Genomic DNA, 18,065 nt, shown 5'->3' with positions numbered 1-18,065 from the left:
GCATCAGTTTGCCAGGGAAGTCAATAACCAGTATTGATTATTGGGAAGCAATAAAACAATGGAAGCAACAGCAACAATTCCAAATGGACAGCAGCTCAAGGATTGCCTCTGTTCAAATATTCATTTATTGTCTGGGAATAAATGTGCCAAAAGTGCTTTTTCCAAGAGGCACCTGGATTTCCTTGTTTGTTTGGTTTTTTTGAAAATATTTGAAAATGTTTCACTTCTCACAAACTGAAGAGGCTTCTTTGATGAGAAGCAAAATGTTTTCAAACAACAACAACAAAAAACCACCCCAGATAGTCCAGTTTCCTTTTGGAAAAAAGCACCTTTGGGACAAACATGACTTGGATGATTGATGTCCATAGATATCTGGGAAGAAATTAAAAAGAGTGAAGGTTTCCCCTAAGGATGCATGAAAGTTTGTTTGTTTTTTAATATCTGTTGCTTCCCTGCAGTGATCTGAAAGTGCCAAAGGATGAACCCATATTTCCAGTGTAAATTTCTGTGTTGTTGGAAATGGGTAGCTGAGCCATAAAAGTCAGACAGCTGCTGGCTGAAATAAAAACAAAATAAAAAAGCCAGGAGTGCTGTGGGTCTTGCTATGAATTATTTGTGTATGTGTCCCTTAAAAAAAGATTAATTTGCCACTCTCTTTCTAAACTTAAACAAGCCTCAATTTGCTTCTTGGAGCAGACACACTTTTTCGAAACCTAGAGAAAGTGCAATTTAGCTGGCAATTAATCCTTAATGTGATCTAATTATTCCTGACATTTGGGCATCAGGCACAAGACTTCAGGGGCCATATTATCCTCCAGCACTGTTGTAAGCGTTTGCATGGAATTCAAGGGAGCGAACCGCTGCCATCAGCTTTCAGTTAAATTAACTTCTCTGCAAACCTGATCGGGAAACAAAAGAGGCATCAGATAATTAACCGTGACTAAAGTGGAAGAAAAGCTGACGGTCCCCTATGACCGCACTGTGCTGGTGATAGCAGAATAAGGTGCAGTCTAAATCCTTTCCAAATGTGCAGCTGTGCATTTTATTCCCAAAGATAGATAAATTGTAGGGAATAAGCACAGCTGACAAGTCACAGAGACCTGTATCGGCACAATTCCTGACTTGGTTTAGGGAATTGGATGTTCTCATTTCTACTTGCCATCCTTGCATTTTGAGGGACTGGGGGTGTGTGGGGTGATGACCTCCCCAGCTCTCCCTCTCACCAAAGATAGGGAAGAGGACATTTTCAAAGCTTGATTTATTTCTGGCTGTAAAGCACTTTGACACCCTAGGGTGAAATTCACCTTCTTAAGAAAGGCCAGCACAAAGTTTATGACTAAGTGTACCTGAGTGGATCGTAATACTTTTGCTGAGTATCCACAGTGAAAATAATTTTGGCCTCGGCGCCATTTGCTTTATACACATTTTTAAAGTAGACAAACAGTTGAAAAGAAATACACCTCTATTGGTGAAAGTCACACTACCTTTCCAGTTGAACGTGAACAGGAAGACAAATGTGAGCTTAAAAAACAAGCTTTATTTATAACACAAATATTTTGGTCTGACATTCGGTATCTCACCTGAAGAGGTGAATAATCACACTTGGTATTTTTGCACTGTTTTTATCAAAACAGGCAAGTTGCAATCCAGACTGAGAGAATTATGGAATTTTCCAATAAATTACACGTCAGATCAGAGTTTATTCTGTAATAGTTTTAAACTAATGTGTTAAATCTGGAACCCTAAGGACTGGAGACCCTTAGACGTCAAAGGTCAACTGCCAGGGTTTTTTCCTATCAAGGGATGAGGGCTTAAGAACATCAAAGAATTCAAGAATCCCTTGCCAAGTCCCATCCTTTCTTTTTTCTATTCCTCCTTTCCACTAGCATCATTTAATGACAGCAAAATAAAATCTTAAAACAAAACCAATAACGTTGCAATCTCACAATAAGACCCTCCCGCATTTTGATATGTTTATTAACTTTGTGTAATATATTAATTTGGATATTTTTTGTTTTTTTACACACATTTTGACATAGCAATGGTGGAATTAGTGATTGAAGTATTTATAGCATAATTTACAATCATCTGGATTTTTTCCAGATCCAGTGTTTTCCAATCAAGGCAGAACATAAAAAACCCTTTCCATAGTTTCAAGATCTAGTTGTATAATAGGAATACTTAACACAGCTTTGCCTATACAACCTCTAAAAAGTACACTAAACAATAGTTTTCAATACACTCGATATAGTTACTGCTGATCTTATGACCGAGTACAAAATACTGTTTATCTCTTGTTTTTTTTCTCTTTATATACTGTATATTGAAGCTGGGAGCTTCACATTCAGGTTGGATGAAGCTGGTAGCAATTTTTAAGAGGTCACACCATTAGCAGTTTCTTTTTCCTGATGACCAAATGATCTAAATCTAAATTACATTGGATTCCAAAAATCACATGCAACCAGTGCTGAGTTTATCATAAAATCAGAAAATGATAGAATTGGAAAGGGCCTCAAAGGTCATTCAGTCCAACATTCTATTCTCTGCAGGATTTGTTGAAGCATTTCGCTTTAACCAACCTTTCCAATAAAGCAGAAAATAGAATCTCCTGAGGCAAACTATTCCACTGCTGGACAGCTCCTAATGTTAGGATATTTGTACTAATACTTAACCTCTATCTACTTCCCTACAGTTTCAACCTATTGATTCTGGTTCTGTCCTTTGGAGCAACCTTAAAAAAATTAACTCCTTCTTCTATAGGTCACTCCTTAGCTATCTGAAGATTGCTTTTAAACCTCTCCTCATTCTTCTCTTTTATAAATTAAACATAGACCGTTTCTTCAACTATCCTTCATAGAACTTGGTTTCCAGTCTCTTCATCATCTCAGTACCACTTCTCTGAATTTTTTTGCATTTTGTTGATTTTAGATTGTGGGTGCCCAGAACTAGAAATAATATTCCAAGGGGAGCCTAACAAAGGCAGAATAGAGTGGACAATTACATCTTCTGATCTGGAATCTGTTAATGGATCCTAAAAGATCCCCTGCTTTTTCACAAGCTGGATGGCATGGCTGGCTCATGCCAAGACCCCCAGATCAGAGGTGGGTTTCTACTGGTTTGGCCTGGTTCAGCCGAACCAGTAGTGGTATGGCAGCCTGGGTCACCGGAACCAGGCCTGCCATGCCCCCGAACCAGTTCTTTGGTGGCTGCTGTCACCACCACCATCTTGTTTTTTATTTCTGCGCATGCCTAGAATAATTTTAATTGAACTGCACATGCGCGGACAATGCACATCCAATGCATGCACGAGCAAACTGGCAGTAAAGCCAGCCAGAACCCACCCCTGCCCCAGATCTTTCTCATATGCATTATTACTAGCCCATGTCTACCCACCTTATATTTGGGGCTTTCATTTTTTATTATGGTTTTTCATCCCAGTTTCCAATAGTGATCAGTCACTCTAGCAGCATCTCCTGCATATTAGAGGCCATCCTCGAATATCCTTTTTCTTGAAATGTACTGTTATTCTTCCTCACCAGACAGAAAATGAAATAGCTGAACAATAGTTAAAAAAATTAAAAAGCACATCTATATAGAGAGCTTTGGTATTAATTGTGAAGCAGTGGTAGCATTCTGTCCTCCCTGTTAGTGTCCATCATAAGAAGCAAATCTATTCAATTTCTGACTCAGTTGTCATTCAGGAGTCATTGTGAAATAATTTTGAAGCTGTTCTGTTTGGTCTGTTCCTAGCCTTGGGGTTCTTGATCTTTCTCTCTCAAGCTAAAAGCACCATGGTACTGCTTCAAGGAGCAAGCAAGCAGAATGGAATAGTTAGTGTTGATGTTTTCTCTAGCTGGTTTCCTCTCTGAGTGTCTCAGGAAGGACAGTAAAGAGGACAAGGATAGATGGTGTTATGATAAATGTATATCCTCTGGGTGTTGTGCCCCCAACTTCCTCCTAACTGCCAAACAGCTGATTGATATGTTAGGCATTGTTGCACAGCTCTGCTCTCTCAATGAAAATTCCAGAAAATCTAATAATTGGCTGTCATGAGCCAGATGTGGAAAGTCTATTTTTGTCTTCCTATTGGAAAGTTGGAGGAAATATTGACACCAGCTCCTCTGAAATAGTCAGCATTTCAGGATCTGCTAGGGTAAAAAAGCTCACAAGATGCTTGGAAATATTTTTAAAGATTTGTATTTGAAAATGTAGTGGTGTGGAAGCACCAGAAGTATATTACTAATCTTGAATTGATTCTAATTGGCATGCTGGCCTCTACATGTTCCTGTTCTATTTCCAAACTGTTGTTTAGGAAATATTTATTCTCAGATGTAATGGAAAAGAACTTTTGACATGGTGCTGGCATATATCCATGGCTGAATGTATTTTATTTTTAATGCTTTTATGACAATAGCAGGAGAGAATATTCCAAATGGAATACTTTAATAAAAGTACCAGTTTGGTGGTGGTGGGGGGATAAGGCTGACAATCTTTTTGTAGGTAGAAAATAACCATTCTAACCAGACACTTGGCAATTTACTACAGAGATTTCAAATTCAGAAGTGACAGCATCTATCCTCAAAGGAAAATATCTGCCATTCAACAATCTCCAATATTCCAAGCCAGGAAATTAATAAAGCAAGCATGACTACTAAATGTTACCTCGAATGAAAATGCAGCCTGTAAAGAGATTCACAGTAACCAGTACACATACAGTTACATAACTGTTTCTCTTAATATATTCTACCTAGAACACAGAAGGATAATCACATTATTTGAGGGACAGTATGTTTTCTCCTTCAATCTGGAATCAACATTTGTTTATTTTCTAAAATAATTAGTAACCAACAAGAATTTATGTAAATAGATGTTATGAAATTGTACTTCAGTACATGGAAATGATGGGCCGTGTAAAGCATATTGCAGTAATCCAAGGCATGTTTGGTTGTAAGCAATGCCTCCCAATTTAGGAATGGGGATCAGTGGCATATAGAACTGTGTGAAGGTTGTCCCGGCCACAGCTAACCCCTGCTCCTCAGACTGTGATTCCTGCTGGACCACCAGATTGTGCACCAACTCTGTCTAGGAAAGTGTTGCCTCATCATATTGGATGGAGAATCATTAAATGCAGATGCCCTAAAATCCACAACTGCTCAGTCTTATCAAGGTTGAGTTCTTCCCCATCCACACCCACATAGTTTCCCAGCACTATAGTCTGTGAACATGCATGTTTAAAGTGAAGTGTTTACAGTGAAACAGTAAAATACCATTTTAGCATCATAATATCTATGGGCAATATAGCAGTTGTCCCTTCTTTTCATAATAGCTCCCCAATCAAGCTGGTTGAGCCTAAATGTGAGAAGACTTACCTGAACTTTAAATTTACAAATGAGCCGGGCATTTATTATGTTAGTGGATCACTACAAATACCAAATATATCAAAAACATTTCCTTTTTCCCCGAGCATCAATTAGCAACTGCCCACCAGATTGCAAGAATATAAGTGAGCAGTCAGACATGGAGACTTGAACATATTGGTAGCTTCACATTGCAATAAACAATGACATAGTTTTTCAACTATTAAGATTGTTGGACGAGCAGGAAAAAAAACAGCCAGGGAAGTTATTGAAGCCTGGGAAATGGGCCCTTGTTAATCAACAGGAATGCTGATTTACCACCAGCTTATCAAGTATTTAAGAGGCAAAGACTTGGCAACACAAGGAACAGCCAATGATTTAATAGCCAACCATTAACACCTCAATCAACATCTAAAAAGTCATCCATGACAGGCACCATATAAATACTACACAGCCCAAAGCACACACTCTGCTAGAGAGAAGTTCCCTGAGGATGGCACCTCTAGTCCCAATGACAACCCAGATTGGTTCCTGTAGCAACTATCAGCACAGAACTTTCTCAGTTCATTATGAAAAAGAAAACCATCTTTTCTCCAGCTTGTATTCAACAGAAGCAACCCACAATAAATAATATTAACAATTGCTTAAGTAACTAAACTGGGTAGAAGTAATTTGGATGGATCCATTTAGTGTTGCATTTAAATTCAATAGCTTGTAAATTCACAAAATCTGTTGAAGAACAACAGCTGATAGGTTTCTCCTCTGCCGATAAAAGGCAATGTAACAGATTGCATATTTGTTGTGAACATTAGAGAAGCTGGTTGAAACTCTCAGCTAAGCGAACAGAGTTATCATGAATTCTCAATCACCATATAGCACAGTGTATGTGAGTGTGTCTCTCTCTCCCTGTGTCTGTGTATGTCACTGTTAGTGTGTCCATATAAATTTTGCTTGTTTTTGCCTGCCATCTGTAGACACTGCTTTTATTTTTTTATCTCCTGGGTGGTGATGACATGGAATATTCAAGAGCTTAGGTGAATGAGTCAACAGTATAGCTTATATGGCAGTGGTGAAAGATGGATGTGATTATGGAAAGCCTCAAGCTTAGAAACAAGAAGACTAGAAGCAACGCAGTTGGAGGTTGAAGGGTTAGAAACTGACATGAGAAGGATGATTGGGAAGAATTGTTAAGAGCCATGAAAGGAGGCAAGGTAAAGGAGGGGGAAAGTAATGAAACATGAGGAAGAGATGGAAAAGGAAAGGTGAAAGCATCATAAGGCAAAACTAAAAGGATGATATATTCTAGCAGAATAGAAAAAAAAGCTGATGACTGATAAGCTGATATATGTCTCAAAGAGGGGTGATAATAAGTGGGAAGGATTATATCAGATAACAAATATGGGGAGAAAAAAATGCAGCTATAAGAGGAATTTTGAGAGAAACAGAAGTCAAAGAGAGGATTAAGAGGGAAAGAAATCAAAGGGACAAAGAATTAAGAGAAAATATTGGTTCTTGACAAAAAGAGATAAGTAATGGATCTTTTGAAGGGATAGAGACTAGGAACTAGGAAATGAGAAGGATGTTGGAAATCACCTATGTATCTCTACATCAAGTATATCTAAAAAGGTTAAATCATGGCAACTGGACCAAAGTTTATTAAACTGAGACATTTTGTTACTCATTCAAGTAACGTCTTCAGTCAAAATGATTTTTTTTGTTAGGCATAGAGTCAGAGAGTTGTTGGAATGTATTAACTCTTGCCATACTGACTGTAGGGGATTCTCCCTAAAAGGAAACACAATATGTAAATAAAGACTCAATCATCCAGGCCCAAAAGTATCTAAAAAGGTTAAATAATCATGGCAACTGGACCATAGTTGACCAAGATGAGTAACAAAATGTCTCAATCTAATAAACTTTGGTCCAGTTGCCATGGACAAAAGCCTTTTTAAATATCTACATCAAGTAGTACATTTACCTCAAGGATCACATGATAGAAAACTCTAAGAGAAGGAGTGGCAGAGCCCAATGGAGCTGAGAAACATGCTTCTCCTTTCTTTCTGAAATCCCTTCTTTATTTTACAAGTATAGATATTGATTTCTGGAGATCAAAATTGATCCCTCGGCTTTTTCAAGTTTATAAGCTGAAGGCCACATGAAATTAAAAGTCATGTGGATTCCTGAGCTCAGGTTGCCTTCCTCTACTCATGACTGTTAACTTCCTTGTTCTTTTCTAGCCTTCTTCCTTTTGGTTAATAAGATCGGTTCTACCAAGAGAACAGTGCTTCGCCTGTCATCTGTGGCAGTGAAAGTCTTGCTCTAGAGTGGTTGGTTGTCTTTTGTACCTATAATTACAGAAAACATATTCAAGTGAAATAAAGGCTCAAAATACTAATACTCTGCACATCTGTGTGCAGGGAAGAATATGGATGTAGGGGATTTTTAAATTTGCTCTTTAGATGTAACCTGAAATAGATGTCCCATGAAAACTGCATTATGATATTCAGAATTGACAAAGCAAGTGATTTACTTATTTGTAAATTTCATGAACTTCTCTAAAAGTATTTTACCCTTCATGCTATGACTGGGATAAGTGAAGTAAAATGAAAGACAATGCTGAATTCTCCTATGACTAGGAAAGTTTTGTAAAAGCTCCTATTTTTTGCAATTACGTTAGTATTGTTCAAGCCCTTGAATGAAATGGCCTCTTATATGCCACTGCATTTACTGATATCAACATGTAGGATAATGTTGAAGAATGCAGAGAAACAGGAAAATAGCTGCTTTTTTTTTACAACTTAAAGTGTTGCTACAACAGGTTCCATTTCTGTGACAAATAGTAAGGGAAAGGGGAAGTACTTCAACCCTGAGGTGGCTTTGGCAATGGCAAGAGACAAATTGAGGCAGGCATTTGATTTCCCTTTCAAACTCCTGGGGCTTACAAAATTTACCAAAACATTTATTCTCAGTTTTCTGTCCTGAATTATGGTGCCAAATAATTTCAAGTATGTACTATTAACCAAAATAGTCCAAGCTAGATTGGAAGTATGACAAGATACCTCGAGATGACAAGATCTAGTTCCTATTAAACAAATACATTAAAGCTGCTACAAAACAAAATGCAATTACCATTATTCTATAATTGCAAATTAATTGGCATTCATTATTCTTTTAATTGCTGTCCCTCGGTACATGACATACCTTGTATACAAATAAATGAAGGTTTTAAACAGTCAATAGCAAAATGGGTTTGTGGAGAGGGAATCACACTATAAAATACTGTCACTTAAACAGCATCATTCATTCTTACTTCATTGTCTGTGTTTATTTTTAATCTCTCCTTCATGTGACATAAGAAAGGTGCTCCGTGTTTTCCAGTCTTCAGCACTGTCTTTCTTCTCTTACCTTGCATTTCACCTGCAAACTTTCTCAGTTTCATTACTAGCTCCTATTACACAAAATGATTGTCCTGGGGACATGAAATAGAACTCTTCATTTTGTACTTTGCTGAGGATACTAGGAAATATGAAGATTTATTATAATCTAATCAGTAGACCACAGTGTTGGGAAGAAGCCTGTAGGGTTCTGTTCTATTCTCTTCTATAATAGCTCTCAGTCACAGAAAAAACAAGGTGTTTTTTTCATTATTATTATAATAATGATTAAGTATGTTTTATTAAAGCTTTTTCCTAACATTTTTCAAACACTTCTTTCACCTGTTACTTTCTATGCCTCTCATTTTCTCCTGTTCTGTTTTTGTTCAAGGTCTCTGTGTTCTCCTTACTTTTATTGCAAATGACATCTGGTATGCTATTATTATTTTGTTTCTTCCTTTGCTTTTGCTTTGCTGCCTCTTCTAGGTCAGAAAAGAAATTTGGTACGCATGCTGGGTTGATATTGTTCATTCTAATGTGATAGATAGATGATAGATAGATAGATAGATAGATAGATAGATAGATAGATAGATAGATAGATAGATAGATAGACAGACAGACAGACAGACAGACAGACAGACAGACAGACAGACACCTTTAAAAACATCTCTTCATTCTGAAAGTGTTTTTTTTCCAAGAGTTTTAATCAATAAGATCATTAAGAATCTCCTTAGGGCATTAAAAGAAAAGTAAGCCCAACTTTTGCAGCTGGAACAGTTCAAAGGAAACCAGGATAACTCTTTACTTACATGAAGCCTCATCTGATTCATCAGGGCAATCTGGATCTCCATCACAAAGCCAATTCTGAGACACGCAGGTCACACGATCATGACAAAGAAATTCTCCCACCTCACATATGTGGTCTGTAAACACAAGCAGAATTCAAAAATGGACACGGTTAATGGATAAATAAAAATAAGCAAGGCAATCAATGAAGCAAGAAACATGCAATATAGTCTTTTCCTTCCATGAAATCCAAAACAACAGCATGGAAACATCTGCATTTCTGATTTGACACAGGTGTACGACACACCCTCAGAAGCATCCTGTATATTGGCTCAAATTGTCCTATTTCACTGGATAGCATGCTCACTAATGCACAAATCAAAGGTGTGCTACAGAGGAGAAAATACCCAATTGTATCCCACAGTGCTTGCCCTCTCCTGCTAATTTTGCCTATTTTATTGAAGTCTTAGCAAAGGTTTCCAAACCATCTGAGATTATGGTCCTCCAAGGGGATCTTCAGGCCCCCAAATAATTCACAAATGGTTCTGTATCAGTAAGAAAATATCCCTGTAGGTTTTGCTGCAACACCCTGTAGTTTGCCAACTACAAAGCCCTATAATTGTCAGTAAAATACTAGAGGTGCTAATAATCTGGAGGATGGATTCTCCAAATCTTTCTCCATTTCAGAAGCAGACATAGGAATAGATAGTTGCAAGGCATGCCAAATGTTTTCATCACCTTTCTTCTAAGCCACTTATTTTGTCACAAAAGCACCCCGAGCAGGACATCTCAATAGAATCTACGTTTACTGTAAGAATAGACATGTATTTGCAGTACAAAAAGGAATGTGATGCCCACATTCTAGGTTTGATATGGCCAAAATTAAAATATGGCCCAAGCAGGCATCCTAAAAAGAAAGAGCATCAGTTGCATACATCCTTACTCTTCTGGCCTACTGAAAAGCAAGCATGGGCGTCAGCGCATCAATTGAAATAGAAGCAATTCATATTTAAGAAAGGGCAATTTAAATTGTAGCCTCAGGCCTTTTAGGGGGAAGACATTCTACGACTCTCGGGAATATTAATGTAAACTGATGCGATTGAACCAGACACCTATCAAGACCAACATCTGGCCTTGCAATCTAAACTTGTAAAAAACAACAAAAGCAGCATGCCCTTTACAAAGTTAGGAAGGCTTTGATTTATTATGTCTTCTCTGTTATGTTGCCTGCCCTGTGGAGTAATCTCACCCCTGCAATGTGGCTAGCCTGACCCCATTAGCATTTGGGAAGGCTTTGGGGACCTGGATGAGTGTTGTGGCCAAGAAGGTGATGGCCTCACCCTGAGAGAATTAAAATATGGAAGGCATACTGGGTGTATGTGTCTTGTGTGTGTGTTTGTTCTGGTTATTTTAATGAGTTTATTATATTCTGTGGGGTTTTTTGGTCATACACCACCAGGAGTCACATTTTTGAACTATACAAATCCTTTTGATTATGATGGCAAATCCCATTGTCAACCAGATGTTTAGACTGGATTTGGCATGTGTGTCTACCTATTGGGTCCTTCCCAGGAGCAGGATAGGCACATGGGGTAGTCTGATGGTGTCAAAGATCTCATTGCAAGAGGTAACCTGTTCCAAATAAAGCTGCCTTTTGCATTTGGTTGATGGGAATTTTGTCAAGGTGATTCATCACACGGTCAGACAGATGTTCAGATTTGACCTTTTATCCACCTATCAAGTATTTCCCAAGGACCTAGGATAGGCAGGTGTCAATGTTTGTTGGTTTTAAAGATATCCTTGTAGGATGTAAGCTGTACTCAATGTTGTTATTATTTCTTTTGCCACAAATTCTAGTGGTGACAGGGTAGAATTCCCGCCCCCCCAAAAAGATTTATCAGTTTTAAAAAAGCTCCTTTGGGATATTGAATATGCTCTGGAGCTCATATATGTGACAAATTATATGTGATATAAGTTTAATTTCCTCCTAAATGTCCCTCAGTAGATTTCTGAGTTATCAGTTTGAGTTCAGTGGGTCTTGCTCCCAGGGAAATGAGTTTAGGATTATAACCAGGGAAAGTTAAACAGTTTAATAAACAGTCGTGAAATACATTGAAATTAATTGGCATCAGCAGCAACACTGTAGAATTGCTATAATTGTAATAAATATTTCTGGAATATATGCTAAAAAATTATCCAGTTTTTTAAAAAAACTTTTATCTATCTAGCCCAGGACTGTCAAACTCCCAGCCCACGGGCCGGATGCATGACACACTGGCCATGCCCACGCATGTTTTAACATGGGGCAGCCTTTGAAGAGTATTCGGAGACTTCAACTCGTCCAGAATGCAGCCGCGAGAGCGATTGTGGGTACACCTCGGTACACCCACGTTACACTTATCCTCTGCGAACTGCACTGGCTACTGATCGGTCTCTGGATATGCTTCAAAGTGCTAGTCGTAACTTATAAAGCCCTTCATGGTATTGGACCTGGGTACTTGAGAGACCGCCTGCTGCCAATTACCTCCCAAAGACCCGTTAGATCTCACAGGGTCGGCCTCCTCCGAGTTCCGTCCATCAGCCAATGCCATCTGGCTACTACCCGGGGGAGGGCCTTCTCTGTAGCAGCTCCGGCCCTTTGGAATGAACTCCCTGCGGAGATCCGGACCCTCACCTCTCTCCAGGCCTTCCGGAAAGCCATCAAAACCTGGCTGTGCCGGCAGGCCTGGGGTTAATGAGTTCCCCTCCCCTCTCGACTGGTATGGCTGTGTGATTTTCATGTATTTTAATTATGTGTACTGTGTTTATGTTCCCTTTCCCCCCTGAGTTGTTCGCCGCCCTGAGTCCCTCCTGGAGAAGGGCGGCATACAAATAAACCAAATACAAATACAAATACAAATGCAAATACAAATACAAACAAAGGGGGTGGGGGAAGTCCCATTATGTCACGTGATGCCACTTGACAATGTCTATCTGGATTGTTGTTTAAAAAATGTAAAATGTAATATTATAACTATGGCAGCACCTTAATGAATAATGCTTGTCCTATTATCATGAGCACTAATATTATTCTCTCCTCATGCAGACACACCCTTTCCAGAAGGAACAAGTACATTTCTAAAAATTATATTTCAAAAGCACAGACAAATAATTTCAAGAAAAATTATGAAGTCATGTAGCCTTATTAGTTGAATAGAAAAATAATTAATTCTAATTAATGTGAAATAGGCAAAATCATGATCTACATTGGTGTTCACAAATTTGCTTTTGTTTGCTATATTTATAACAGTGGATTTTAAAATTAGCATCCCTTGTCGATTATAATTTACTGTCTATTCTAAAATGTCATCTTTCATATCAACTGCATACTGATGCACTCTTAGGATCTCTTCACAAGGGGCCCAAATTTAGTTTCCCTCATATCTCTAATGCATCTACTGGCTTCAGCTCTGCATACAGATAGGCTGCTTAAGTTCTATTGATTTTAGTGGAATTGATGCATCCAAACTGTGGGATTTCGTCTGCTATTTTTCATCAACATCTCTTGGTTCCCAGTCTCTGGTCATCCTTCAGCAATCTTTATGATCCTTAGTATAAGAGTTAGTTCTCAGAAATCAGTATTAAACAAGATAAAAACAAATCCGACCTTTATAAAAACAAAGGACAGATGAAAGTGGGCAACCTGCTCAAAAGAGGAAGCCAAATAGTCCATTATGCTTTTAGAAATAGAGTTAGCCCTTGAATCACAGCAGTTGCTGAACTTATTCTAATTATCTTCAATAACTACTTCTTATCCTGGGAGTGGTGCGATGGCCTAGAGGTGGAACTCTCATCTCACAATCAGGAGGTTGTGAGTTCAATCCTAGGTAGAGGCAGATATTTTTCTCTCTTGGCACACTGAGACTATATCTGCTGAACCAAACTCTGCATTGGTGACAGGAGCGGCATCCTGCCATTAAAACACTCTGCTAGCTTCATTCAGTTGCCCAGACTCCATCTCGCAAGGGATTATAGTGTTGTTAAATGACGATGAACTATTTGGTATCCTACCTTCTTGGATTTTCTTGTAGTGGTTCTAGACCTATTTAATAGGTAGGACATAGCTACATTAACAGGTTTGTATCCAATAGAAGATTATATTTGTAGTTCAAACTGTGGGGTGCTCAATGCTCTCTGAATCTGGCTGATTTCTGCAGATATTTCATTATCCAAACTAGGTAACATCTTCAGTGCCTTCAGCAAGAAAACAACCAAGCTCAGAGACCACCAAGGTCCCCACAGTTCCGTATTCAGACAGTACATCCCTCAGAAGCTGGGATTATATATAAAAGATGATGTGCAACATTTCATTCTGCAAAGTTGTATCATGAAATCTGACACAAGTGTATTACTTACATCATTTATGCCACATCATCATTATCCCCTATGTGTAGATGCCCATGCTTATATTCTAGCAATGCATCATGGAGCAGAATGGAGTAATTGGATCAAGATTGTGTAATTGCTGATCAACCAGACCTACAACTGTAACTCTATGTTATGGTCAAGTGGCAATAGGTGAAATCAGGCATTAATATAATTGTATTTTTGCAATCTCTGAATTACTTGCATCCCTTCATCCATATATTTCTTCTTTTTCCTTAGTCTATTCTGCCTAAATTAGTGTTAACCTATGCAAATAATTAGGATTCCCTAAATCAAGAAGGGCTTGCAAATGTTACCCATTTTTTATTTTCCAAATGTACTTTTCTCTATTCAGAGAATGTCTGTTAAGAGAAAAATAAGGGCACTGTTAGAAGACAGGTGGCAGCCATTGTCTGCTTACAAATGTGAAAATTATCCTTTGAAGACATCCAGTTAAACCCCAAATGAACCTAAAGCTTAATGGTTGTTTGTCTTTGGTCTGTTTGAGGTCAAAGCTATGCCCTGAGTTTGTCAGTTGGATGAATGTAAATTAAGAAAAGAAGGTCAATAGGTCTTTTTAATGGACAAAAAAGAGAAATTTTAACTAAATACCTTTTTTCAGAATTCGCATATGCTTATGCTAACTTGCAATTTTATTTTAACTGTTGCAATAGTTGGAATAAGCTGGAGATGTTATTCTAGACTTTTAAAACTGTCCATTCTCTGTTTTACTGCACACTCCATTTTCCATGCCAAGGACCAAAGGGTCCAGCTAATTTTTAAATTGTATCCTCTCCTTTTCAAATGCTTCCGTCATTATTCCATCAGATTCTCTAGATCAAGGGTGTCCAATCTTGGCAACCTTGTGGACTTCAATTCTCAGAATTCCCCAGTCATCCATGGCTGGAGAATTCTGGAAGTTGAACTCCACAAATCTTAAAGTTGTCAAGGTTGGACATCCCTGATCTGAATAATTTGATTATCGCCTTCATTAATGCTCAAAGAGCCCAGAGACATCCCCCCAAAATCAAACTTCCCATATTCTAGTTGTTTGTAAAGTAAACAAAACACACATAGTGTGACCCTTTATCTCTTCATCATAGGGTGAAATGTATTTATTAATCTCTCTTTGGAAATCTTAAAAAGGATGATCATCCCACTGAGAGTTAGCAAGAAAGGTTGCCTGGCCCTCACATTCCATACTACTCTGGGGAGCCACTGGGGAAGGGAGAGTTATTAGAAGAATTAGACCTGTACTATCATCAGTATGGGAGGGACGTGGTGTCTCAGTGACTATGACTGAGAGCTTGTCAATCAGCAGTTCAGCAGTTCAGTAGTAATGGAGTGAGCTCCCATTACTTGTCCCAGCTCTGCCAATCTAGCAGTTCAAAAGCATGTAAAAATGCATGTAGAAAAATAAGAGCCACCTTTAGTGGGAAGGTAATAGCATTCCATGTACCTTTGGCATTTAACCATGCTGGCCACATGACCACGGAGACATCTTCGGACAGCACTGACTCTTCGGCTTTGAAATGGGGATGAACACCAAGCCCTAGAGTCGGGAATGACTAGTTCATATGTGTAAGGGGAACCTTTACCTTTACCTTATCATTGGTATGATTATGACTTACTTTAACTTTAAGCACACTAGAACAAATAAATCTAGTTTCTAAAACATTTCAGTCCTATTTCTTCATCAGTTTATGAATGTTTATTATAAGGGCCACATGAACATCTTTATTTTCATGTAACATTTTATAATGTGCTCCTATAGATTATCCTTCTATATTTCTGAATTACAAGACTGAATGGTTATCTCTGAAGCCTCTAATTGTCCATGAAGAGCAGGGAAGACATCTTTACTTATAAGCACCCCAAAGATAATCATCAAATGATGTCTTGTGAAATGGTAGCTGTTCATATCACACGTTTAAAAACTCAAGCCCTAAAAAAACAAAAAAAAACCCAGCAGATATTTAACCACAAGGAAACATTTCAAGCTACGTTCAACAAACTTTCCTCTAACAAACAAACTTTCTTCCAATAGGAGAGACTCTCTGTAGCTTAGGGCTGAACTGTGGGGTCCTTGGTGGTCTATGAGCTTGATTGTTTGCTTGCTGACATTTCATTACCCAACTAGGTAACATCATCAGCAAACATCAATGAGCTAGCATTGATGATGTCACCTAGTTGGGCAATGAAACATATACAAGTAAACAACCAAGTTCAGAAAACATAAAGGATTCTGCATGCCTTCTTTTCCTTGTTAATCAACAAGAAATACTAACCAATACCGAAGTAATTTTAGGAGTGAGGCAGATGGGAGACATACTTAGTAGAGATTCATCAATAAACTGTGGAGGCTTCTTAATTATTTTTGAGCCTAAGTCCACATTTTCTTTACTGGCTACTTAAAAAAAATTGGAAGAAAATCAATATAGTGTTTATCCTAAAGGCTTCAGATTCTGCTTAAAAAAAACAAACTAGCAGATGTATTAAACAAAGATTAGAAGCCATGGTACAATATATTTTGAAATTACTACTTACAATGGTGAGAACCCATATGATGTAATGGTTAAGATGCTGGGTTTAGCAGCAGAAAGAACAAAGTTCTAATCCTCTTTAAGCACATAAGCCAGGCCTTGGGCCAGCCCCTGCTTCTCAACCCAGGGTGAGTTTTTCACAAGCTTTTTCCCCAACCCCTTCATCATATTATGCATTGATAGATTGGCCACATCAACAGCAGTCAATACAGTGCAAAGAAATCAACCCTGCAAACAAGCAGGACAGACTCTAAGAAAAAGTGCCTGCTAGTTGTGATCATGTCTAACTGTTATTCTTTGTGGTGTAACCGTGAAGACAAATCCATTGTGCACAAAGATTTTATGACTAGCCTTTTCTAATATGTTTTGTAATGGAATTAGAATACCGAAAGAGAACTTCCAGTTGTCGAGTGATGGTAGATGTTTTTCTATCGGTTTTCATTTGCGGTCAAATCTGTTAAAGCATTTTGTCAGTTTTGCAGGAACCTTTTAAAAGTCTCACTAAAATATGGTTTGGGGCTGTAGGATGGGAAGGAGTTTGATTTCAGCTGGACAATTAGATTGATGGTTCTTGAACCTTTTCTTTCTGCTCTTTTCCCTGGTTACGTTTTTTCATTGTTCCCCAGATCTTTTCCCATATCTAAGGCTGAGAAGTATAATTAAAAAGTAAAAAGGAAAAGTTGAACAGGCCTTATCTGTGCTATCACTTGACTATCACTAACAGTAAATCTAACTGGACACATTTCACCTCATTAATGGCTATATATATGTCAAGCAAACTGTACCATAAACTTCATGGAAACTGTGCATTTTACTTTTAGATACATTTTCATCCATAAAATTATTTATCTTCTATATCCTGTTGGATTATCTGCAATGACCTTGTCAGTTTTTTTTTCATAACCAAGATTGGTTCATACCATTATAACTTCTTAGAGAATATATGTTTCTTAAAAATGCTTTTTTCCCCAGCCCTCAAAAGAATTTCTGTTAAAAAATAAATAACAATTAGCAAGAACAGATTTGAAAAGAGAAAGAGTAATGCATTCTTCCTTTTACAGTATCAAATATACTTTTGGGGAGAGAGGTTTGACCATGAATCAGGTACTCTAGACTATAATACGCTAATTTTTCTGCTATTTGTGATATACCAGCATCTCAAAATTCCTCCAAATATAGCATACAGTTTGTGTTTTTAAACAATCCAAATCTACATCCCAATCCAAAGAAAGTGCTGCTGTTTGAAGGAAGTGCCTAATGTGATTTGTTGAAAAGGATTCTAGACACAGTCTATTTCACAGAGTATTACCCAGGCATATGCGGTGAAAGGGAAAAAATAAAACCCTAAGCAATGTAGATTTGCAATGATCTGAAGAGGAGCGGGGGGAGAGCAACTTTATATATCCAACAATTTTTCAGAAGTGTAGATCTTAGCAAGGACATAATGGTTTTATACATCTAAATGCATTCCAAATATATCTCCGTGATGGTTCAGATTTTTCCAATAGAGTGTGTAGGGTGTTTCTGAAAAGGTCCAAGAAGAGTTCAAGAGTTCACATGAATTTTCTTATTTGAGACAGTAAAAGTAAAGAGTTGTTGGA

The 18,065-nt window shown here is 37.9% G+C and overlaps 1 protein-coding gene across 1 annotated transcript in view; it reads right to left on the bottom strand.

The window, feature by feature from the left end:
- LRP1B (LDL receptor related protein 1B) overlaps nt 1-18,065 on the bottom strand; it is a 939,689-nt gene that overhangs the window by 668,100 nt on the left and 253,524 nt on the right. Inside the window, exon 2 of the mRNA XM_087710921.1 lies at nt 9,541-9,654. Within this exon, the coding sequence (XP_087567047.1) occupies nt 9,541-9,654 (114 nt within the window). The remainder of the gene's footprint in view (nt 1-9,540; nt 9,655-18,065) is intronic.

Source organism: Thamnophis sirtalis, unplaced genomic scaffold, assembly GCF_051295495.1.
Source record: "Thamnophis sirtalis isolate CommonGarterSnake01/CBP01778 unplaced genomic scaffold, rThaSir2_p1.2 scaffold_1, whole genome shotgun sequence".
In the NCBI taxonomy this organism is placed as follows: domain Eukaryota; kingdom Metazoa; phylum Chordata; class Lepidosauria; order Squamata; family Natricidae; genus Thamnophis; species Thamnophis sirtalis.
This window is presented reverse-complemented; position numbering and strand designations above follow the sequence as displayed.